We start from the raw sequence: 25,046 nt of genomic DNA on the forward strand, positions 1-25,046 counted from the left end.
AAAAGCAAAGAGGGAGTGAGGGGAGAATAGCTTTTGCAGACACAGGGCTGGTCGGTGTGGTGATTCTGAACATTCTCTGCTCAGTAATGGTGTTAATTCAACTCTTAGAGTACTCGGGGACACACCAGAGGATGTGAAAACGACTCTATATGTGTTGAATTAACACTGTATGAAAATGTACTGTGGCAGATGAAGCCAAGGTTCTATGGGTTTTCGTAACCTTGTATGACCCTTCCAAGTGAGTGCTACTTTTGTTACCTAGCGCTCTCTGGTAACTATGTGGTCAGTGGTTAAGGAATTTCGCTCTAGACAAATGGATGTTTTTTGTTTCTTCTTCCGTTGTTCTTGCTGGCGAGGGAGAGCCAGAGGACTGAGTGGTCGAGGAGGGGGGCTTGGCTGGCCGGCCGGCCGACTGGAGTGGAGTGGATGCTCCTGGCTCCAGAGAGCGGGGATGTTATCCTGGGGTCCGTTTCTCGATTCTTGTCGTTGCTAACCGTCTTAAGACAGTCTTAAGACCGTCTCACCATTCCCTTGGATTTAGTGGTGAGCGTCACTGTCGAGAGAGAGTTGAGTCGCTCTTACGAAGGACGTTGCTACCGTCGTTAGCAAAGACGCTTTCGAGATACGGACCCCTGAATAGCACCTGCAGGGGGAGAGGGAGTGGCACTGTGGAGATACCACTGCAGCATAGAGCAGCATTGTGCCTCTTTCTTACTGTACTAGTGTATCCTTAGCTTATCACAGCATCTCACCACATTGACTTTGCCCTGATCAAGACCCAACTAGGGCCGAAATATACAGGTAGTGTGTTGGACCACATGTTAATCCACATGTGGGTTGAGTGCCTTGGACATGTTTACCTTTAAAGCTGTAGCTCCTCTTGTACTATTTGTGGTATGACATAGTGACGACATGGGTTTGAATGAATAAGTGAGTGATTGACTGAGATTTAACCAGAGGGGCTATTTTAGTGTTGTGCTGCAATCTGTGTTGCGTGTTGTCCCCTGGAACAGCAGTTTCTTCAGTTCATTCTAGCAAGCCATAAAAAAATTGTTTCCTAAACAGAGGAAGGTATCCCTGCCGTGTTGCACCATTTAGTGTTTTGTGTGGTTTTTCTGACAAGAATGGGACCTTACTGTGTTTGACATGCCATCTGGGTATTTCATTGTAATGACAACATAATGCTCTGAAAAGTGAAATAGGCGAAATGTGGGTCTGGCAGCTCATTGATTTGCTGAATCACTTTTTCTCATTTTCTCACATTCTCAGTTGAATAGTTCTCATAAATCTAACAGCCATCAATGTCAAACGTATTTCATCAGAAAAAGAACATTGGTGAAAAAAAACCTGTCTGTGTTTTTCTTGGCTGTGGTGGTGTCCTAAAAGATAGCATCTCTCTCTCTTAGCTGTGACAGAAGGAGGTTGTCCAGAAGGGTGTGTCCTGTGACTGTGGTGAGGCGAGTCTCCCCTGGTTCACCTCAGGAGACCTTGGCGAAGGGCACTAAGACCCAGCGCACATCATTCCTCATATGCTATAGTAACGTTCAGGAAGCCTTGCAGAGCGGAGCTGCTGACAGTACATCAATGTCTTTGCCGTCCATACGGTGTATATTCTAGTCAGCAATCACATTTCCTTTGGTCCCGGCCAAATATGTGTGCATGTAACACATAGTCTGTAATAAGTTGGCAGCAAGATTCTTGATCTTTGTTTTTCCCCTTTTTATGGCTGTAGGCGCTTATTCTGCACCATATACAGTAGTGTGAGAGACAAACAACAGCAGCTGCCATCCAAACTCTGACAAACTGACCACACCCTCAAACCAAACGCGCAGGCAAATAAACAAACAAATAAGATCAACACAACACAGGTTTACCACCTCCTCGTAGTCGTGGCGGTGCGCAGTGCAGTCCCACTCCAAACAGTTTAAACATCGGAGGCTCAGTAATTTAGCCGAAGAGGTGCGTTGTAATAACTTATTATTTATTCACCGGATGAGAGAACAAACTGCTGTTTTTGTCCCGACATAAGGCATTCAATACCTGCAGTTGATGGAGCACGTCCCATGCTTAATCAGACAGATGTAAGGAACAGTGCATACTCTGCAGTGCATCAGATACAATGTGTGGTGCTGTATTTTGTCGCGATGAGTAGAAAAAGCAGAAAGGTGCAATTTTCCAGAGTTGCAATCAATCAATGTGTAGTACTGTCAACAGTGCTACACAGTTGTACTGTATGTCCCCTGAGGTTTGTGAAAATGATATCACAGAAGCAAAAATAGAATTGAAAAGTGAAGATTACTGTGCTACTGGGACAGAAAATGGTTTCTTTTAATGTTTTTTTTTCTGACCACATCAGGTTGATGCTGGCCTCTTCAGCATACAGTAGTCCTGCTATCCCTCGTTTTGTTTCAGTAGCTTTATTTCCATAACTGCTGCAGGACTGACGTGTGTCTGAGTATGTGTACACAGCACATATACAACAAGTTTTTTTCTGCATGTGCTAGGCTGTGTTACTCTTCATAGTGTGCCAGTGCCTCTTACAGTACGTGAAAGTCTAAATAGACGTCCTGGTCCTGATTAACTATATTTTGTATCAGTAGTTCTATTTCCATAATGCCTGCAGGACTGAGGTGTGTCTGTATATTAGTATACATACAAAGGCGTGTCATCTGCACTGCTTTAGTGCCAGGATGTATTGCTGGTCATAGTGTGTCCGCGTCTCTTCGACTAGACACTCTGGTCATGATGAACCCTTATTTTGTCTCAGTAGCTTTATTTCCACAAGAGGACTGCAGGACGGAAGTCTGTCTATTTGACTATACACAGTGCATATTGTATAGAATGGGTGTTTTCTGCACCGCTTTGGTGCCAGGCAGCATTGCTGTTTGAGACTGCATTGGGCTGAGCAGCTGCCAGCTTGGCGAGTGCTGCAGTCATGCTGTGCCCTGCGAGCCTCCCATATTATTCGGCTAATTCCCACACTCACTGCTCTGCTCTGCCCCGCTCTCCTGAAGGGCTTTGCCAAAGCAAAAACACCAAAGGCCTGTTTGTTTGGGCTCGGCACTCCTGATCTCTTGAACTGTGGGGTGGATTTGTCTCTCTGCATACAGTACTGGAAAACTTTTTTTTTTTTTACTGCTTCCCCTGTCAACTTCCGTGGAAACATATCCTCTTACAGTCAATTACATATTAGTTGTACAGCTGGGTTAAACCTGCCCCTGCTATGTTGTTAATCAGCTCTTGTGGTGTGAAAGCCCCATGCCTGCAGTGGCTGCACACTGCGTACAGTATTTAGCTGAATGCTGTGCACTCAAGAAGGGGAATGCACTAAATCTTTTGCTGCACAAATACAAATGCTAACCACTTGCATGGTGAGCAAAATTAAGGGTAAGTGAGGATTGTCTGGTATAGACGATGACGCAGGTGTTATAAGAACACAAACTACTGTATATAGTCTTGTTTCATCCGAGTCATGTGCAGGAGTTAATTTTGGCCAGGACTGCCCTGGGATGAGGCCAGGCACATAAGTGCATGCGGCAGTATGATAAATCAACTACAGCAAACCTTTTTCACCATTTTCAGCAATCAAAAAGATTGTTTGCCCTGACCACATACCAGACTTCTTCTTCTTCTTCTTCTTCTTCTTCTCCTTCTTCTTCTTCTTCTTCTTCTTCTTCTTCTTCTTCTTCTTCATATTTTGCCAATGATGATTTTACACGTACGTAGTACAATCAGTACACAGCTATATGGATCGTAATACCTGTAAACATCATCGCTAGATCATCCAAGAACACTGTGGTTTACTGGCTCACTCCACTCCCCTGTGCTCAGAGTAATGAATCAGAATTGCAGAATTTTTTTTTTTAATTGAACTTCCATTCAGCACTACGCCAATTAGGAGATAACAGATTGTCATGTAGTCATGCAATGCGGATAATTGTTTACTAGAAGTGGAAAATGTGCCGTCATACTTCAAAATAACTCTACCTTGTTATTGTAACATATTGGTGGTGTTGAAACAAGGAAAGTGAGATGATTTAGTCACACCACTAATATGATGAAATGCCTTTTGACAGGTTGAGCTGAGTAATAGGGTTTGCATAATCAGTTGTTGGACCAGGCCCTGCCCTTTGTTGATACAGCACTTAACTATCCTAATTGGCCGGGGTTTTATTTTGCTTTGGTGATTACGTGTCAATGTTTGGTTCATGTACTAATGTTATTATCCAAGCACTTGTCCCAGCGGCAACTGTTTTTTTTTTTTTTTTTTAAGTTGTACTGTGTCATGAATGTTTACTGAATAATAAACTAATATTTACTAGTATGACCAAACTACAAGTTTTGCAGCTAAAATTTTGGGAAATTCAAAATAGAAGATGTGGAGATCCACTTTTTTATGTATGAAAAGGGCATTTTCCACAGTCATAATGAATACATAGAGTTTTGTGGTGGTGTTAAGTATTAGTTAAAAAAAGCTAAGATATGTGAATGGGCAGTATGAATTCTGGAGAAAAACTTAAAATATTACACTGTGCACCTTTAAGGCTGGTGCATTACCTCACATGAATCCTCTTCATACAGTAGCTTATAGTAAGGCATACACACATGCATACATGCACACAACAAGACGTATTATAGTGTCTTTGAAGGTACATCAACATGTTGTTGCATGTTTTCTGTACTTACACCACAGGTTTTGCTTATGTTTCTTACAGGACAAAGGACTCTGAAACATAAAAGCAATGTCCTCGAGACTGTTGTCTTAGTTAACCCATCGGGAGACACCGTTGTTTCAGAGGTAAGAATTACGTTGACGCAGATAATTTTATGTTTGCTGTATGAATGATGCAAATTTAAACATCAACACAGTGTGTTTGTTACATCTGTTCAAACGTCGCACATTGGTCAAACACAAAAAATACTAGAGGCAACAGTCACACATCTGTATTGACATTGCATGCACATGTGTCTGTACATCTCCACTCACAAGATCAATATTGATAAGGCTCACTAAGATTTCTAGAAAATAAGAATCCAAATGCAAGATTCATTTTGATCTCTGTTTTAAAAAATGCCACCTGTTAATATGACATTTCTCAAAAATCATTTGTCATTCCCATGTCAGGCAGTCTATTTTAATCCAGGTTCTGGTTTCCTCCACTGTCCCAGATCCAATCTCTTGTTGCTGACCCAGCTGCAAACAAACTCCTGGTCCTGAGTGGACAAAGCTCGGACCAAGGTGACCTACTTCTTCAAACTGGAGGGTTCGGCTATCGGAAAGCGTCACATATCTTCACTGACTTTGGGGTAAAGCAATGAAGCTTTTCATCGAGACTTTTTGCTGCTATGACATTCAAAATGCATAATGAGTATTTTGTATCACTGAATAATGACAGTATTTATTTCCTATTTTGTTAAAATCACTGAGTCTTATTGACACATTTAAGATTCCTTGTTATCATTACTTCCTGTAGGTCAGTGGTCTCTCAGGAACATTACCCCCAGAGCAGCGAGCCACCCTCACTGTGTTCTGCCGAGGGGAGGTGGGCTGGAGCTCCTTGGGGCAGCAACAACATCTTCGGGAGGTTCTGGACTACAGGCTGAACCCTGAGCCCACGCTCCCAAAAATGGAGGGCGTCACTGAGTTCACAGAGTACATCTCTGAGACTGTAGATGTTCCATCTCCCTTTGACCTTCTGGAGCCTCCAACCTCAGGGGGGTTCCTGAAGCTGTCCAAACCCTGCTGTTACATCTTCCCCGGTGGAAGAGGCGATTCTGCTCTGTTCGCAGTCAATGGGTTCAACATCCTGATCGATGGTGGTTCGGACAGGAAATCATGTTTCTGGAAGCTAGTTAGACACTTAGATCGGATCGACTCTGTCCTTCTCACCCATATTGGAGCTGATAACCTTCCGGGTATCAATGGTCTCCTTCAACGAAAAATCGCAGAACAAGAGGAGGAGCAGTCACAGGGCTCAACCAATTACAGTGACTGGATGAAGAATCTGATCTCACCAGAGCTTGGTGTTGTGTTCTTCAATGTACCTGAGAAACTGCGCACATCGGAATCCAATTTAAAAGTGAAGCGAAGTATTGAGGAGGCTTCCCTTACACTGCAGCACCTTAGCAAACTCGGAATCAAACCAGAACCTCTGTTTCGAGTTGTCAGCAATACAATAGAACCCATTACACTCTTCCACAAGATGGGGGTGGGTAGATTAGACATGTATGTCCTGAACCCTGTGAAAGACAGCAAGGAGATGCAGTTTCTAATGCAGAAGTGGGCTGGGAACAGCAAAGCCAAGACTGGGATAATCCTTCCCAATGGAAAGGAGGGAGAAATATCTGTCCCATACTTAACGTCTGTCACCGCCCTTGTGGTATGGCTTCCTGCGAGTCCGACAGAGAAGATTGTAAGAGTTCTGTTTCCTGGAAATGCTCCACAAAACAAAATTCTAGAAGGCCTGGAGAAATTAAAGCACCTTGACTTCTTAAGATACCCAGTTGCCACACAAAAGGAAATTGCAAGTGGTGCTCCTCCCTCAGCAGTTAAACAGACAAAAATGAGGTCAAGGGCTGACAGTAAAGAAAGTCTCAAGTCATCACCGAAGCCATCATCCACGAAGGCTCCTAAAAAAGATGCTGATGGACAAGAAGATGTTACAAGTTCTGACACAAAGGTTGAGACTGTAAAAGACAACAAAACTGACAAACAAGAGGAGAAGGTGAGTGAAAAACCTTCCAAGACATCAAAGACCAAGACTGATGGAACAGAAAAGAAAAAAATCCTCAAAGACAAATCTCTGAAAAAACACACCAAGGTGTCCAAGATGGATGAAAAGAAAGACAAAGAAAAGAAGGAAATTAAGAAGCTGAAGAAAGATGACTCTTCTAAAAAAGATGACAAAAAAGAGAGCAAGGCCAAGGGAAAAGATCCTTCTAAGCCTGAGCTAAGGAAAATAACCAAACCGGACTTGAAGCCCTTTACACCAGAGGTGAGGAAAACCCTCCATAAAGCAAAAGTGCAAGGTAAACCCAAAGCCAAGGCAAAAGTACCAAAAGGGGAGCCTACTGCCAAGGTTGCTGCTCCAGTAATCCAGCCAGAAGTACAACAGAATGGCTTGGAAGAAGAAAGATCAACGTACTCTACTGCAGAGGATCTTACCAGGGACTTTGAAGAAATCAAAGAAAGTGACGTTGAAGCAACAGTGCCAGACGAAGCAGAAAAAGCAGAAGTTGAAGCAGAGGAAAAATCCCCAGAGACATCTGCTGAGCCAGATGAAGACACCGTGGCTCCCACTTCACAAACAGAAGAGGAGAAAGCAGAGGAGGTACCTGAAGCCACAGTTGAGGTCTCAACATCTCGCAAGGGTTCCATACAGGAAGACAGCAAGGTGGCAGCAACCGAGGGGAAGGAGCAAGTCAAGGAGCAGGCAGAAACTGCAGCTGAGGGTGATTCAAAAGAAAGTGACAAATTTGAAGATGAAGGTACTGCTATTGAGGATGAAGAGGAAGATGAGCCAGAGGAGGAGGCACCAAAGGTTCAGCGAGACAGAATGGAAGAGGAGGAAGACATGGGAATAGGAGAAGAGGAGGATGAATGTAAGGAAACAAAAGAAGAAGGAGAGTCTGCAGATAGAAAACATGAACTTGAAGAAATGGAGAAAACTGAAAAATTTAAGGCTTTAGAAGACAAAGACACTCATGAGCCTGATATGGAAAAAGATGATGACGAAGGTGATTTTAAAAGGCCCAAACTTGCAGAGGCTGAGGATTTGGACGCCATTGCTGATGAAGAAGTCACAACTGAAGAGCCTGCCACCAAGGAGTGGGAGAGCAAGACTACTGCAGAGGCTCCTGGAACAAAGGCAGAGGATGCATACCTGCCCAGTGTTGAGGGTGCAACTGCAAGTTTTCCACCTGCTGTTCAAGGGGCTATTGCTGCTACAGTTGCTGCTGCTGCAGAGAACATTTCCTACATCCAGGATGAGACCATTCCAGGCTACTCTGAGACTGAGCAGACCATTTCAGATGAGGAGATTCATGAGGAGGCTGAGGACAGAATACCACACCTGCAGTATGATGACATCTCTGTACCAGATCGCACAGGTTCCTTTGACACTGTCCATGGAATGAAAGAGATCCAAGCAACAATTCCTGGTGTAATATCCAAAGGATTTATTCAGGAGCCAATTCTCTCTCCTTATACGAACATTGCAGCCCCGTTGGCTGAAGAGGAGCATGTGTCCTCAGCAACGTCAATCACAGAGTACGATAAACTATCATCCTTCCCTACCTCTATTGCAGAGGATCATTCTGTAGCCTCAGTCACAACTGGTCAGACTGAAGAAACTGGCAGAAGTTCTGTGGTCCTTGACACTGTTAACAGTGCGCTTCCCCTAGCCCAACCTGACACTGCACAAGGCAAGGACTATCTGCACTCTGCTGGAACCATCTCTCCAACATCTTCATTGGAGGATGACAAAGGCTTCAAGTCTCCTCCATCAGAGGAATGTTCACCTATTGCTCTGGATGTGAAGGCTACTGGTAAGGAGCATGAGGAAGAAGAGGAGGAGGAAGAAGACCAAACTCCCAATGTTGACATCCCACTTGCCAAGCTACAAGAGGGCTATGCTGCTCCAGCCATGCTACAGGACAACAAAAAAGACTCAGATATGCCTCCCGTGTCTACTGCTAAAGAGTCAAAACCAGATATAATACCTGGAAAGGAGGAACCAACACTTGCTCTTTCCAAAGAGGAGACAATGATTGAGTCATCAACAAAACCACTGTCTCCACCACTATCATTCTCTAAAGCATTATTGTCAGAGTCTAGTGAGGGTGAGGAAAGATGTTTCAGCCCAGATGACAGCACTGTGAAAATGGCTTCCCCAACTCAGTCTGGACCCTCCAGTGCAGCTCATTCACCTGTCCATCAGTTGCCTGGTGATGAGAAAGTGAGGTCTTTGACAGATCAAGAACATTTCCCACAAGAGAAACCCATTGAAAAACCTACAGAACCTGCAAAAGAAGACATTCATAAAGACGATAAGCATGACCTAGAAACCCAGCCATCACCCCAGGAATCTGAGGCTGACAAATCACCTTTGGCTGCTGATAAAGATAAGACCTCAGTCTCTCCTGTGGAGAGCCCCTCAGGAAAAGAAGAATCACTCCCTTCAACACTGCCGCCTGTCAGTGGACAAGAGACCCCTACAACAGACAAGGAGCAACCAGAGGACAGTGAATCTAAAGATGTTTACATGGAGAAAACCAAGTTTGACCCGGGTGATGTTGAGAAGAACAAGACTGAGGAAAGGGATTTTGCTGCATGTAGTGAGGCAAAGATTATTGAAGGGAAAGAGAGCAGATTTCTGGATGATGAGTATGATGATGACACCCAAGAGATTAAATCTATGAAAGAAATGGAGGAGAAGAAAGACAAAGAAAAAGAACATGACAAAGAGGAGAAAGAGGTAGAGGAGAGAGGTGACATTGAGCCTGAACCCCAAACTGCAGTTGAAAAAGAGATCTTAAAATCAGGAAAAACTGAAGAACAACTGGACGCGAAATTAGAAACAACCCCTGCTGCTGCAGAACCACCAGCAACAACCAAACAAGAAGTAATTCCACAAAAGGAGTCAGAATTGGAAGAAAAAGACAGAAAGGTTCAATCAACAACAGAAATGGTAACAGCAGTCAAAACAGACACTATATCTGAAGGCGAAAAATTGGATGGCGACACTGTGTCAAAAGATGTTCCAGTGAAATCTACTGAATCTACTGAAACTGAACAAGCAGCAGCCCCTGAGACTGTAGAAAAGCCCTTGAGTAAAGATGCAATTGTAGAGGACAAGAAGATGGAAATCGAACCGCCACCTCAGCCTGTCTCTCCTAAAATGGATGAGGCTGCAGGAGTTGACAGCACGTCTCCCATCACTTTGCTAAAAGAGGTCTTGCCACCTTTTAAACTTGAGAGCACAGTAGACATCACACTATATGCAGCTGAATCAGCAAGTCTGCCTTCAAAACCAGATGCAGTTGAGGAGAAAAGTGTGGATGAGCCCCTGCAAAAGAAAACAGAACCAGAACCATGTTTAACAGTTGAGCAGCCAAAACAAGCCATGGAACAACCAAAACCAGATCAAAAAATGGAAGAGAAGAAACTGACGGAATTCACCCCAGAAAAGTCCGACAAGAAAGATGAAGAAGAATCTCCGAAAGATATATCTACTGAAGCAGAACAGCAGAAACGTGAGGAGAAACGACTGGATGAATCCACAGAAGCTTTAAAAGAATCACTGTCTGCAGCAGATGAAACAGTGACTTCCAAAGTAACTAAAGAGAATGCAGATTTGAAGGATGACACTCAAGACACCTTGCCCGTAACTCAAAAGGCTGATGTGACCATAATGAAAGCTAAAGAAACTACAGAGGAACCAGTTATGGAAGATCAAAAAGTTCCTAGTGCAATGGACACAACCATCAAAGTAGATACTGCTTCTGAAATAATCCCCCCAAAAGACATCCCATCACAGGCAAAACAAGAAAGCAAGGCAGAAATTGTGCCTGAAAAAGCAAGTATACCTTCAGAATCAAAGGACACGGATATACATTTGGAACCAACAAAGCCAGCAGACATGGCAGCAAAGGCAATTGAAAAAACTGAAGAAAAGCAACCCGAGAAATTAGAAGCCACATCTAAGTCAGATATGACACAGAAAGCGGAGACTACACAAAAGGAAAAATCAACTGATCAAGAACCTAAAATTGAGGATAAGGAGTCAGACACTGTGTCCACAGCCAACGAGCAAAAAGCAGAAATAGAATCTGATGTAAAACAACTTGAGGAGACAGCTGTGAAAGATCAGGATAAGTCTGCTTTGGATAAGGAGGATGCACAAAAAACTCAATCAGTACCTGATAAACCAGATGTGTGCACAAAACAAGATTTGGCAGTTTCAGATGAGGACATTTCCAAAACTGTTGTGGAACCAGAATTATATTTAGAATCAACTGATTCATGTGAAAAAGAAACAACGACAAAAAAAGATGCCTCCGTTAAACCTGAAGTAGTAACAGAAGGAAAAAAAGTAGAGTCACCTCCAGAGGAAGATAAAAGCCAGAAGGAGAGCCCTAAATCAGATAAAACAGATGAACCACTCAGTGTTTCACCAACTATGGAAGGAAAAGAGGAAGATATGGAACTGTCTCAGCCCACAGAGGGCAAGGAGGGACTAAAAGACATCCTACCGGCAGATAAAAAAGAGTTAGAAGTGTCCCCCAAAGCTGACAGTCAGAGTAGCCAGGAAGATATCGGGTCAGAGTCAGAAGCTGCAGGCATGGCACCAGGAGATAAAAAGAAAGAAGACACACCAAAGCATGGAGAAAGTGAGCAGTTAGATTTGAATTCAAATCAATTATCAACCTCAAAAGAGGAATCTGGGAAAACTGAAACAACAAAGGAGATAGATTCAAAACAGCTTCTAGCAGGTGCAACTTCTGACTTGGATTCAGAAGCCAAAGTAAAATTGGACTTAGAATCAAAAGAAAAGAAATCTGAAGAGGCATGCAAACAGTCACCAGAGCATACCCCTGAAAAAGGGCAGATGTCTGACTCTGCCTCAGGAAGTCAGAGCACAGAGAGCACCCAGTCAAAAACCGAAGAAGAAGATCAGGTTAAGCCTTCTGATAGGGTTATAATTCAGGACATTTGCTCTAGTGAAGTTGCCTCAAGAAAACTCTCAGATGAACCCGTCACATCCAGTTCAGTGTGTTTGTCTGAAGACACATATCTTGCACTCTCTTCAAAGGAAGAAACCGTCCAACGAAAAAGTAGCTCGGACAAAGTTGATGTGCCTTTGCCAGTTGCGAGTGAAGAAGAAGAAGCTTCAACTCATGTGGATGCCAAAGAATTAATCAAAGACTCGACTACACTAACACCTGAAATGGCAGAAACGAAAGAGACCCCAGCCCAGTCTCTCTCTTCTGAAGACTCCAGCACAAAGCCTGCTGTGGTCATTTCCCATTCACCGACAGCTGATAAACCAACCACTGACTCCACTTTGCTTAGTATTGATAGCCAGTCCAGTGATGAGGTGCAGTCTCAACCTGGAAGCTTGCCCTCATATGATGATGTCAGCAAAACTGATCCATCTCGAGGTGGAGAGAAAGCCACACTCAGTACAGACAAAGAAGCAAAAGCTAAAGAATCCGAGCGGGAAATGGAGGTAGAACGCGAAGTAGCCTCTCCAGGACTGACACCTTCCCCCTCATATTTCCAGAAAACTGATGATTCTAACAAGGATGAGGACAAAAAATCATCTCGTCTGGACTCTGAAGAGCTGGACAGCATGGGCTTTCCCATAGAAAGGAAGGAGCCCGAAGTGTCTAAATATGAGCCATACGAAAAGCCCGTCTCCAAAGACCATGACAGGGATTCAACAGAGGAGGACACTTATCCTCTTGAAGACAGTAAATGTGCAGGTGGGGAGATGGATGACAACAGGAGACTGAGTCCATCAGAACTCGGTGCTGCATGTAACATAGATGAAATAAGTGAGGTGGAGCCCGTGTCATTCAGTAAAGTAGACTACCACGCATACTCACTGAAGGACCAGACCTTTGTTGAGCGGGAGACGGTAGAGAAAGGTCAAGAGGAGGAGTTTGAAAGAGAAGTGAGAGCAGCTGAGGCCGCATCTTCTTCAGGATTTACTCCAGGGGCACAAGCGGTAGATAAAGAAAAAGATAGCAATAAAGAGAAAGAGAAGGAGAAGGACAAGAGAGCTGATACATCACAAGCTCAAGAGGTCCTGGGATCATCTACAACTGCAGCAGAAATCCCAACAAAGGCAGCAGCCACAGACATTAAAGATCAGCCTGCTCCAACAAAGCAACCAGCCACTGATGCCACAGATCAGTCCAGTGAAAAAGACAAAACAAAATCATCTAAGCAAGAGACAGATGCGCAATCTACAACAACAGGAAAAGAGAAGGTGGAAGAGAAGGAAGCAGAAAAGTCTCCATCTTCTGGGGCAACTCCAGGCAAAGATGTCCTTCCTTCCCAGACTTCAGTAGCGGAGGAGGATCAAGCTACTACTTCGTCATCACCAGAACGCTCTGACCAACACATGGATGAAAACATTCTTGCATCTAACAAATCTGCATCTCCTCCACGTAAATCATCATTTGGTTATGATGACAAAGGTGCTTCTTTAGCCAGTGGACAACAGAGAATACTTGCGGAGGAGGAGGATGTTTGTGATGACCAGGAAGAAGATGATGAGGAAGATGAAGAGGAGGACGAGGAGGAAATTAGTGATGTGGATGTTGAAAAGGGTGCCAGAGAACAGTCTGAAAAGGAATCCAAAGCTGCATCCGATGATTTAACCAGTACAAAGCTCTCAGAAACCAAACAAAAGATAGATGATGAGAAGGCTCACGAGAAAGCTTCACATGATACTAAGAAAGATCTTGAGACAGCATCTTCAAGTGGTGAAACTCAACAGCAGAAAGACACCCCATCCTCTAGCCAACTTCCATCTTCGAGCCAACTTCCTGGAGGATACCTTTCCATGGATCAAAGCCATGCCACAGTTGAACCCTCCCATGTGGAAGACAGCAAATCAGACAAGGAAACCCCAGCCTTTTCAGTGCCAAGTTCTGTTTCATCTGACCTGAAAGAAGAGTGCAGAGATGCTGGTAAAGCATCAAAGGACCTGAAACCTCTTGATGTATCTACCGACAAGACGGAGTCTTCTTATGGTGTCACATCTACAACCCATTCTTCCTCCTCCTCATACAGTTATTCTTCTTCTACCTCTGCCTCCTATACAATCACCCATCAGTTTGCTGAAGAGTTAGAAACTGCTATTCATATGGCCAGTGGTGTCTCGAAGCCAGAGTTAGACAGTGCATCTTTTGAGTATTCCTCTTTTAAAGAAGACCCTTCACTTGCAATAGATTCCTCCCTTTCACAGATTAAAGATGAATATATGGAAGTGTCTGAGAAACTGGCCACTGCTGAATCCACTTGTAGTCCCGAAGATATCAAACCATTTCCTCCAGCAGTGTCCCCACAAGAAGTTAAACAAGCGCAATTATTATCAGGCAAGGAAACTGACAAGGGACAGTCATCTGAGTCATCTGTTTGCAAGGATAGCAGTGATGATATACCTGCACCATCTGCAGGCCCATCTCATCCTGCCCCCTCTAAGCCAGCACAACCTACAGGAGCAGAATCCACATACAAGGCTATCTTTGATGTACCCCCTCTGCTAAAGGCTGACGAATGCTCAGGCAAACAGGAGAAAACATCTATGGAAGAGTCTCACACATTCAAACTCGAGGACACCACTCTGCCATGCCGAGTTGAATGTCAAAAATCTTCATTCCCCGAAGACAAACCTGGTGCAATTCCTGTCAAGGATCAGCAGCAGTCCGATACCAAGACCTCTGACTCTATAACTCCGGATTCCCTGACTGAGAGCTTCCCACCACCACCTCTGCAGTCAGCAGGGACCTCATCCAGTGGCCCCACCGGTGTCAGCACTAGCTCAAAAGCGGGCACCAGTGGAACTGGCAAGGATGGAGGGAAATGTGACACGGCAGCTGTAACAGTACCAACAGCAGCAGAGGAAAAAGAAACGGGGAAGCAAGAGAAGGAGACAACAGATGGCACGTGTGACACAAAGGGAAAACAGGAGGACAAATGTGACAAGCCAAAAGAAAAAGAGGCAGAAGCGAAAGATAAAGAAAAGGATGGGCATGTTGAAAAAGAGTTTAAGGACACAGAGAAGCTTGATAAAAAGCCGGAAGCTGTTCAACCGGCTGACAAACCTGTGGAGAAAGAGAAGCAGAAAGAGGGCGAAAAAGGAAAACCTGATAAGAAAGAAAAGGAGGAGAGCCTTGGCATTGCACGGCATGAGACACCAGATTCGCAAAAGCAGAGTGCAACATTCCCAGGAGTTCCTCCGGGCTATGGTGATGATGATGATGAACCAGAGGAAGAGGAGGGGGATGAGGAAGACGATGAATACGGATATGCTACTGCATTGTCAAAGCCACCTGCCTCCCCGGTCTCCATGCCTTCGACACTGCAGGCCACACCACAGCAGGCGTCCAAAAGGTCTGGAGAGGAGACCACCCGACCATCTGACCTGAGCATGGAGGCCCTGTCCAGTTACTCCCCGTCATCATTCAAGAAGCACAGAGGTGAGCTTTCGCCATCATTCATCAACCCCAGCCCCCATCCCCTGTCCAGTGATGAGGGAGACAGAGAGAGTGAGCATTCCAAGGATGAGGAGGATGATGACGAACGTGAGCAGCACTCTGTCAAACGGCGCTCTCACAAGCAGCAGCGGTCTCACCACACGCACAGTCATCATGGGGATGGCAAAGATGCCTCGCACGCACCCAGCAGCACGACCACCACAACAACAGGCCAGTCCACTGGGCCTGCAGGAGAAGAGACCCCTCCCACCTCCCTGAGCGAGTCGTTGCCCTCACAGTCCGATTCTGATGTGCCTCCGGGGACTGAAGAATGTCCGTCCATCACGGCGGAAGGCAACCTGGACTCTGACGAGGATGCTGAACATCTCCCGGTGGACAAGCTGTCAGGCGCTCCCGGCGGCGGCAGTGGAGGTGGCAGTGGAGCTGGGGGAACGCACCACTCTTCCTCCCCCGAGTCCTCCAGCAGGACTCCTGACCCCCCTCCCGCTCCCATGAAGGACCCCGCCCCTCATCCACCTCGCCCGGACGTGTGCATGGTCGATCCCGAGATGCTGCTGAATGGGGACGCCAACCTCAAAGAGAAGATGGTGAAAAAGGAGCTCAAATCTAAGGGGTTGAGGAAGACCCTTGGGAAGACAAAGTCTGCCTCCCCCGGAAGAAAGGGCGAGGCCAGAAAAAGATCCACCACTCCTGTCAAGCCGACCTCCAAGGACTCCTCTCCTCGAGCGTCCTCACTGATACGGAAAGATACAGAAAGGGCATCTCGTTTGTCAAGGACGTCTGAAGGTGAGTGCTCGGGGGGAGGGTTCCAATCAGACTGGTTAATGGACCAGACCAGAGCCATACAGAAGGGAGAGTCGGGCAATCTCCGCTGTGTGCTAAGGCCGACCTCCTCATTAGCAAAATTAGCTGTTTTAGCTTCTCAGTACTGCTCTGTGTTGCGAATGTTAGTTCCTAGTAGTGGGCGTAGCACACAGCAAATGCAATGCGATGCAATGCAGGGAATATGACAAGACTTGCTGTTCGTAGTAATCAAAACATCACAGATCGTAAAACTGTTGTGATTATCACCACCGAGACAGTTGATGGTTTACATATTTGTGGTGATTACCCCGCAGTATAGTTCGTTAGTCCTTATTTTTGGCTGTTAATGTGGTGGTTCTATGTTGAGTCTATGGAAAGACAGCCGCTTTAGGAACAACCTAATCTCGCTGAAAGGCGGGGCTGCCATTTAATTCCTGGTCCTCCAATCGCGTAACTCTCCCATCTGTATGGCTCTGGACCAGACCATTAGGAACATTTGTTCTCCAATAACAGCTCCCTGCCAATGTTTGGTTTAAAAACACAAATTTCTATAACAATAGCTATTATTAACTGACATATTAACTTTTGACTTTCTCTGTTAAAAAGTGACAATCCTGATGTAATGCCTTTTTGTCTCTTCCAGGTTCTGGCCAGAAACCCAGTTCAGCGGTTCCACCAGGGCCACCCATCTACGTCGACCTTGCTTATATTCCCAACCACTGCAGTGCCAAGAATGTGGATCAGGAGTTCTTCAAGCGGGTGCGTGCGGCCTACTATGTAGTGAGTGGGAACGACCCGGGCAGCGGAGAGCCCAGTCGCTCTGTTCTGGATGCCCTGCTGGAGGGGAAGTCACAGTGGGGAAACAACCTGCAGGTGAGTATACAATATTTGTCAATTATTTTGGGCTTTTGTTACCTTAAACTGTGACAGGCAATTAACTCTATAATACAGCATACAGCTATGTGTACTGTATCTTTAATACCCTGCTACAGGATTGATATAGCGAGAATGGCATGAACAATTGAATTGAACAATCGCAATATGATCAAAGAGTTGATTGTCTGTATTGCCTGTAAGATTGTCTGTATTTCAGCAAACAGTGAAACGTGGTTGAAGAAATTATGTTTTGTAAATGTTTTGACATTTTGTAAATTTGATGGAATCCTTTCTCCCTTCCTTTATGCCCAGGTGACGTTGATTCCAACCCATGACACCGAGGTGACGAGGGAGTGGTACCAGCAGACCCACGAGAGGCAACAGGACTTGAACATCATGGTTCTGGCCAGCAGCAGCACTGTGGTCATGCAGGACGAGTCTTTCCCTGCTTGCAAGATTGAGTTTTAAATTTCATCATTTATTTCTCTCTCTCTCTCTCTTTCTTTCTCTCTCTCTTTCTCTCTCTCTCTCTCTATATATATATTGTTCTTCATTTCCCCCTTCATTGGGGTTAGTAGGGGAGCTGCTGCTGCTTCTTCTCTTTTCAGTGTTGTTCCACAGGTTGCCACATATTTTGAGCTCTAATGTTCATTTACAACGCCACAAGCTATCTGATGTTGTTTTTGTTATATTTTTTTTCCTCTGACTTCATAAGTGTTGTTTGCATCATTTGAAAACATCTACAAGGGTTCGACATGAAATAATAACTTGGGGCACAGAAGCCAGAAGAATGTATTCTAAAAACACAGACCGGTGTTGTCTGGCAGGCTTTACCACATGTTATACAAAAACTCTAAAAATAGACCTCCTGAATTGATACAGTAAAGCCCTGTTTTTCAATTAGATATTATTAGAAGCACAAGAATGCCCTTTTACATGTCTTCAGATACACAACCTTATTCCTCACATTTTGAGGTGTACGTACTGTATGTTTTCTATCAACATGGTTAAGTTACACAGATTGCATATGGCACGTAACAATGCCTCCATGCTGTATGCAATGTTACAAATTGTTTATAGATACTTGGAGCGGGCCAGCGACGAGTTTTGAGTTGTCTCTGAACTATTTTTTGCGTGGACAGTTTGCAAACTCCAAAAGTGCCATTTCTGCCAGTGCATGTCAAGCCTTGTTAGGGGATTTGTGTGTGATTCACTGTCACACAAATCTGCTTCTGTCTCTCCGGTTAAGTGTGAACTCGCTCCACATCACGAAAAGAATAAATTGCATAAATTGCAACTCCAAAGGGCCCTTAAGGTGCCAAACATCTGTCAAAAAACCTAAATGTTCGAGATGTACAAAATTCACTTTACAGTCCGTGCTACCCACGGCAAAGTGTGTGTTCACTACAATATATATTTATTATAGATTGTCATCAAGCCATTGTAAAGTGAACAGTTACAGTCATTTAGGCATAATGCCTGATTTGAAGGCACCTTAGATAACAATGTATTAGGGCTTTGGCTGATTTTCCAAAATGTTCAAAAGTCTGTGAACTTGTGCAGATGCTCTTTGGCCATGCGAGTTGCTGTAACTTATCCACGAGAATCAAGCATTTGACTTATTTCAGATTAGTGAAAGCCATGCCATACTGTATACAACTTGTCTGCTCCTCTCAAAGAGCATTATTCGTACAATATCAATGGGAATAGGTATGTTTGCAACCATTACAGTTTTTAAAATTGCACATTGCTTAGCAGACGCTTGATCCAGACATGTTGTACAGATATGTTGTAATGGTAAAGCAGTGCGCTTTAAGATTATTCTCCATTGATTACTGATAGGTGACTCAGATTAATCTGTTCAAAATGAAAAAAAAAAAAACTTACTTTTTAATTTGTTTTGTTCCGACAAACAATTGTAGCAGATGGGGCTTTTGTGTAACGGCTGCAAGTGTAACTGATTGACTGCGAGTAAGCAAAACGTACGTGCTGCTCATCCTGATGTGTTAGAGTAGGCCCATGATGATGACGTGCCTTCAGGAGTTAGGCAGGGCGTACTTGAGCTCTCTTCCTTTACTGGTGGTTGAACAACCTTAATCACCTCTATGGAAGAGGACTTGAAATCACGAGGTATATACTGTGTCGGAGGTCGGCGGAAAATGCTTAGGTCAACACTTTAGAATAGTGGGCAATGTTACATCGTTATACGATTCTCACATCCTATCAAACCACTCCTTCTGCAGCTGTGACTACTGTACATGGTATTTGTTTTCTTGTCGTTAAATTGACGCTGACAAACTAATAATGCCGTTGCCCTTCAAGTATTAATTTTGTTCCAGTGAAACAGTGTGATATCCCCTGTTCTAAAGTGTCCACATGAGCTAAACGGAAAACAAAACAAAAAATACTGACATATTGCACCAATGGAGACTGTACTTTTTCATGGTGTGCATGAGTGGAAATAATAGAGAGCTTTGCAGAGGGCAAGGATACAGATGTCTATAAATAAGGAATGGGGTCATTTGGGGTTAATGATCAAACATGACTAAACGTAATGTTACAGCATGAGATTGTGGCAGGCTATAGGTAGTAGAGTACTGTAGAGCATGTATCCCAAGTATTGTAAAGGCACATGTGTTTTGTGTAAGTAGATTGGTGTGTGTGTGTGTGTGTGTGTGTGTGTGTGTGTGTGTGTGTGTGTGTGTGTGTGTGTGTGTGTGTGTGTGTGTGTGTGTGTGTGTGTGTGTTACTAGCACAATGGGACAGACTTGAGGATAATCTTTTCAGCTGATGGTTGTTTTACCGGATGGGGAGAATGCTTTGGATGTTTCTTTGGCACTTTACAGTGAGATAACTCAACAGAAGAGTTTGACTAATGAAAGCATATCATGATGACATTTTGAAATGAATGTTAAACATTTTTGCTCAGTTTCGTAGCATATTTCTATTTATTTATCATTGTCATGTTTGTTAGATTTATCTTAACATACACTAACATCATGTTAAAATAGCATTAGTATAGTATTAACAAAAATGTTTACAGATGATTTCTTTACTCATGGTACATTCAAAAGCATTTATTCTTTTACATACCCTGGACATAGACTTACCTCAATGTCTTATGCTTAGCGCACCTTATGGGCCATAGTTTCTGCAGAAAGGGGTCTGAGGAAACTCCAAACAGGTCTCACTCACTACGTCCAACCCAAGCCAACACTAGTCCCGTTTTAAATAGATTATAAGGACTTCAACTTACGCACTCACTCCATCGAACCCAAGCCAACTCTAGTCCCGTTTTGAAGAGATTACAAGTACTTCAGCTTGAACTGTAGTGAGTGCAGAAACTGTTTAGCGTTAGTTTTATCCTCTCCCCAGTATTACCAGCCAACACATGAGGTTTCTCTCCACACCTCATATCACTCATCCAGCACACCTAGTGTAAAAATAAGGGATTCATTTCAGTAGTAGACTCATGTGTATTCACAGGGTGATTGATTCTTTGATTCTTTGCAGACAGACTGAGTGTTGGAGGATTCCCACAGAGTTCTCAGGCTGACTTTGAGATAAATGTAGGGTCTTATATAATGCTGTTGCACGCACAAGTACTGGCAGTATGGGTGGGGAGGGGCGTCAGGAACGCACCAGGGGTCTCACCTTAGCTGTTTGAAAACACAATAGAATGGACCTGGATGAGTAGGTCTGCTGCATCTGTTTCTATACAGTAAAGATTATACTATAGACTCCACAGCAACACTTACACAAATCTTTCAATCCGAACAAGATCAATATGAAAAATATATAAAAAGATATTTTTTCATCCAAATAACAAATTAATTATGAACAAAGTTTAATACAATGCACTACTGTAATTACGTCTTCACATTGTGGTATATTTTTAATGTATGAGCAGAGTTATAACTGAATTCCAAATAACTGGCCTTAGCAACATGCACTTCGGGGCCTTGTGAGCAATTGCTGTGAATGGTAGCTGGCTGGATGTATCACATGGTGTATAAAAGCAGAATGCACTAATCCAATATTTGATTGTGGAGTTGATGAATGATCTGAATGCTGTTTGGACTTACTGACACAAAAATGAAACTTGTTTCACATATCACCGATATAACAAGGAAGAAAGATGTATGGTTTAGTGAAGGGGCCAAACTGGCGGTGTGTTGCATAGTTAACTTAACCATTTCGCTATGGTGCATTATCAGTGCAGTGGATTTTCACAGAATGTTCATTTCTGACATTATTTCACTTAGTAAGTGAAATTGTATAACTGATATAACTGTATAACTGACGTATCTAGGTTCTTTAGGGCTGTCCAATCGTACCATAACACAAAACAAATCTGTATCAACTACAATTATAAGGTTTGGTATCCTGATTATGACTTGAAGTATAATATGAACTTGCATCAAATTATCAACTAAATGGTAGAGTATGTGGGCAACAGCCGTGTCCTCATGAAACGTGTGTGTATATATTCTAGACTTAAAAATTATGAACAGAGATTTAATCTGAAACATTTGGATTTTTCTTTGTGCATTCCATCCCCTTTGTAATCCCACACTTTCAAATCAAGCAGAAATAGGCAGAAGAGATGATAATAAAAAACGATTTATTTTATTTTATTTTTTTGTCCGAACCATCCTCCAAGTCCCCATCATATGTCTTGATCATGAAAGTGTTTACCATGCAAATGCTACCATCTTATCTCTGCATGTGATCTTCTTAGTTATAATCTTGAATGTATTTGTTTCAAAATGGAAATTATAAAACAATTTAAGAGCTATATTTGAACAAGCTATATTTGTCTTAATGATACAGAAGTAGCGTCTATATATATATTTACTGGGCCATGCTTCTGTCTGCCCCAAGGTGTTGTTATTAAGAATATGCTGTGATAGTTCCGTTTCCCGCTGCTGTACTAATCTTAGTTCCGTTCCTCTGGAGTGCAATACGTCACATCTCTATTTAAAAAAAATCGAAATGCAAAGCTAGCCTTTCTGCTAATTTACTGTAAAAGGGAAACATTCTGATGATCATCAATAAAAACGGTTGAAATTCAACAAAGTGTCGGCTATGGTGTTTTTTTTGTTTTGTTCACTTAAGTTAACTTAGCACACCGTTTACACAAAAGTTTTGGTTTTAAGTGAGAAAGCAATTGGCATTGGGAACCCCTTTAGTTTATGAAACCATCCCAAGAGGTTTTAATGAAGATTGTCATAGCACGTGTCTGTGTGAACGTAGACTTCATCCCATAACTGTGATCTGCTTCCCCATATTAAACTTGAGGATGCAAATGGCTGCAGACATCATGATACTGTGTAACTGTCTTTACTGAATGGAACTGTCTTTACCCAGCAAACCTCAGTAGCCTTTAGTTCTAAATGAGGCGCTGGGAAAACCCTGTCCAGGCTATCCTAGAGCAGTGGTTCCCAACCTTTTTCTTCAGGGACCCATATTTTTACCTTGTAAGCTTTGGGTGACCCAATCGCCCATGCGCGAGTCACACATATTCTGTTTCCTGCGAAAACTCATTAGTTATCAGTTTATTCCTCAATTTGTCTTCAGTGAAATATAGAATAAATGTTTAATGTATCACTTCCATTTTGTTGCTTCTATACTAGTTTAAATGCTTCATAATTTATTCAACATTGGCTATATATGTTATTAAAATGAAACCCCTTAAAATGAAGAGGGCTTCGCGACCCACTGTGGATCTTTGGTGACCCATAGGTTGGGTCCCGACCCATAGGTTGGGAACCACTGTCCTAGAGCATCAGTGTCAAACAGCAGGCCCGGCCAACACGAGCATCATGGCAGATACTAGAGATCATCTCATAGCACCCAAGATGAAGGTGAGAAATGGAGTCTCTTCCATGACTCTTCCTCCAGATATCTGGCTAGGACGTCCCTCAGTGGGACAGCTGTTGCCTTATGGTCCATTACAGTAAAGGGACTAGAGACCAGGGAGGCAGCCAGATTAATTCCCGTTTCATTTTTGAAATAATGCCTTATGGCCCTTTTTTCGCCTGTTTTAGGTGCCTTTTTGGACAGGACAGCGTGAGAGAGTGAGACAAGGAAGGGTTGGGAAATCGAATGGTATCGAACCCAGGGCCCCATATAAGGTGTGGCGCCTTGGCCCACTGAGCCATGGCATGCCTTAAATCCTACAAAGACTTTCCAGTATAAAGTGATTATCTTGCATCATCACCCACAGTCCCAACTAGAGTGCCCTTCAACAGCACACTCAGCCCACTCATTTCTCATTACGGACTTTCCCCATGCTCTGGGCAACTGCATCAGATAAAGTAAATAACATCTAATGTAGTGTAATGTGTCACTAATGACTACAGTATCTACCCAGGCATCTGGCTGGACGATCCCACATGGGGACTCACAGTGTGTGTGTGTGTGTGTGTGTGTGTGTGTGTGTGTGTGTGTGTGTGTGTGTGTGTGTGTCCACATGGGGACTCGCAGTGTGTGTGTGTGTGTGTGTGTCTCTGTGTGTGTGTGTGTGTGTGTGTCCACATGGGGACTCGCAGTGTGTGTGTGTGTGTGTGTGTCCACATGGGGTCTTTGGGGTGCTGGCCTGCACCTCTGCCTCTGTCGGCTAGCTGGCTGAGAGCACTCCTTTGGCTGCGGTCCCCCTCACCTAACACGCCCTCCCAAAATACCCAGAGAAACGTCCCAGGCAACCAGCTCCTCCACGCCAGTCTTGTGTCCCGCTGAAAGCTGTTGCCATGACAACCCGTGCCTTTTATTTTCCAAAATGTGTTGAGAGTAGGAGGGTGAGGGCTTCAGAGGAGCGGAGGCGGGGATCAGCCTCCGACTGGGGCCTGATGATGGCGGGAGAGAGAGAGAGAGAGAGAGAGAGAGAGAGAGAGAGAGAGAGAGAGAGATTTTATTTTCCACCCAGCTGTGACCCGTCTGAAGACTTCAGCAATAGAACAGAGACTTAATTTGGTGTTGGCACATGGTTGGTGCAAAATCTGTCCAAGTCCAACCATCTATTGTGCTGTACTGAACCTTCATTGTGTTCTTTGGGGAAAGCTCCCACTAAAGTGCACATGCTTTCCCAGAACACATTTGACAAGTTTTCACCTCACACAGTGAAAGGAGTGGAATAGAAAAGTAACGTAGCAGCAGATAGAAGCATGCCATACTATCTATGGGTTTTTAGTAAGACTATAAACCACCCAGGTGGTGATGGAGTCCTTGGGTAGCTACAGCATGGCTCCTCTGCCTCAGTAGCGAGTGACACTGCAACACATCGGGAGTCTGACATCACCATCTTGGCTTTGTGTCTGAGACCGAGCGGCTCTTTCTCTCTCTTGTTTGAGACATGACTTGGCTTTCTCTCCCCCATTCATTCACAGAGAGTCCTGCACTGAACAGTCAATAAGTGGAGCAGAGCTGTGGACCTACGTAGTCTCCATGGTAACTAAACTTGCGCTGAAGGCGAGGGAATGACTCATCACCACACACACACACACACACACACACACACACACACACACACACACACACACACACACACACACACACACACACACACACACACACATTCCTGTTAGCTGGTGACTCAGGTCTATGACCATTAATTAAGGTGCTCAGAAACACGATCCAGAGAAGGTGATGTTTACCAAGCGACTTTGCAACAGGCTAAGCAACAGGATGAGCGAGGCCACACACATCATTAGCCAGTGGTAATTGTTGGGATGCAATGGTCATAACATGGAGGTTGACTTAGTGCTGATGAACCAACTGAAACATGTTGGCTATTTTAACCAAAATATGAAAGCGGTTTTCACTTGTTTTAAGCATCATCTATAGCAGTGGTTCTCAACTGGAACAGTCTTGGGACCCACCATTTTCCACCTCTCATTCGGTCGCGACCCAAGTTTTTTAGCGTTCAAGTCAATTAAATTAAATTCTCAAAATGTAACCAAGACTCGAATGACTGGTTGCACACTATCTATCTCGCATAAACATTCAGATTGTATCTATGACGACAGATGACACTGAGTTCACTAGCCTATCAAAATAAAAGTTTTAAATTGTTGCAGAAAAAGTTTGATTTTTTTTTAGAATTACGTTTTGTTTTTACACCAAGGCTCCGCGAC

At 43.8% G+C, this 25,046-nt stretch overlaps 1 protein-coding gene across 1 annotated transcript in view; it reads left to right on the plus strand.

The window, feature by feature from the left end:
• Window positions 1-22,090, plus strand: part of map1ab (microtubule-associated protein 1Ab) — a 32,655-nt gene extending 10,565 nt beyond the window's left edge. Inside the window, exons 2-6 of the mRNA XM_063197584.1 lie at window positions 4,716-4,798; window positions 5,170-5,307; window positions 5,475-16,017; window positions 16,679-16,908; window positions 17,224-22,090. Coding sequence (XP_063053654.1) covers window positions 5,628-16,017; window positions 16,679-16,908; window positions 17,224-17,379 — 10,776 coding nt within the window. The 5' untranslated portion in view covers window positions 4,716-4,798; window positions 5,170-5,307; window positions 5,475-5,627 and the 3' untranslated portion in view covers window positions 17,380-22,090. The remainder of the gene's footprint in view (window positions 1-4,715; window positions 4,799-5,169; window positions 5,308-5,474; window positions 16,018-16,678; window positions 16,909-17,223) is intronic.
• Window positions 22,091-25,046: the final 2,956 nt, after the last annotated feature.

This window comes from Engraulis encrasicolus, chromosome 4 (genome assembly GCF_034702125.1).
Source record: "Engraulis encrasicolus isolate BLACKSEA-1 chromosome 4, IST_EnEncr_1.0, whole genome shotgun sequence".
Classification (NCBI taxonomy): Eukaryota; Metazoa; Chordata; class Actinopteri; order Clupeiformes; family Engraulidae; genus Engraulis; species Engraulis encrasicolus.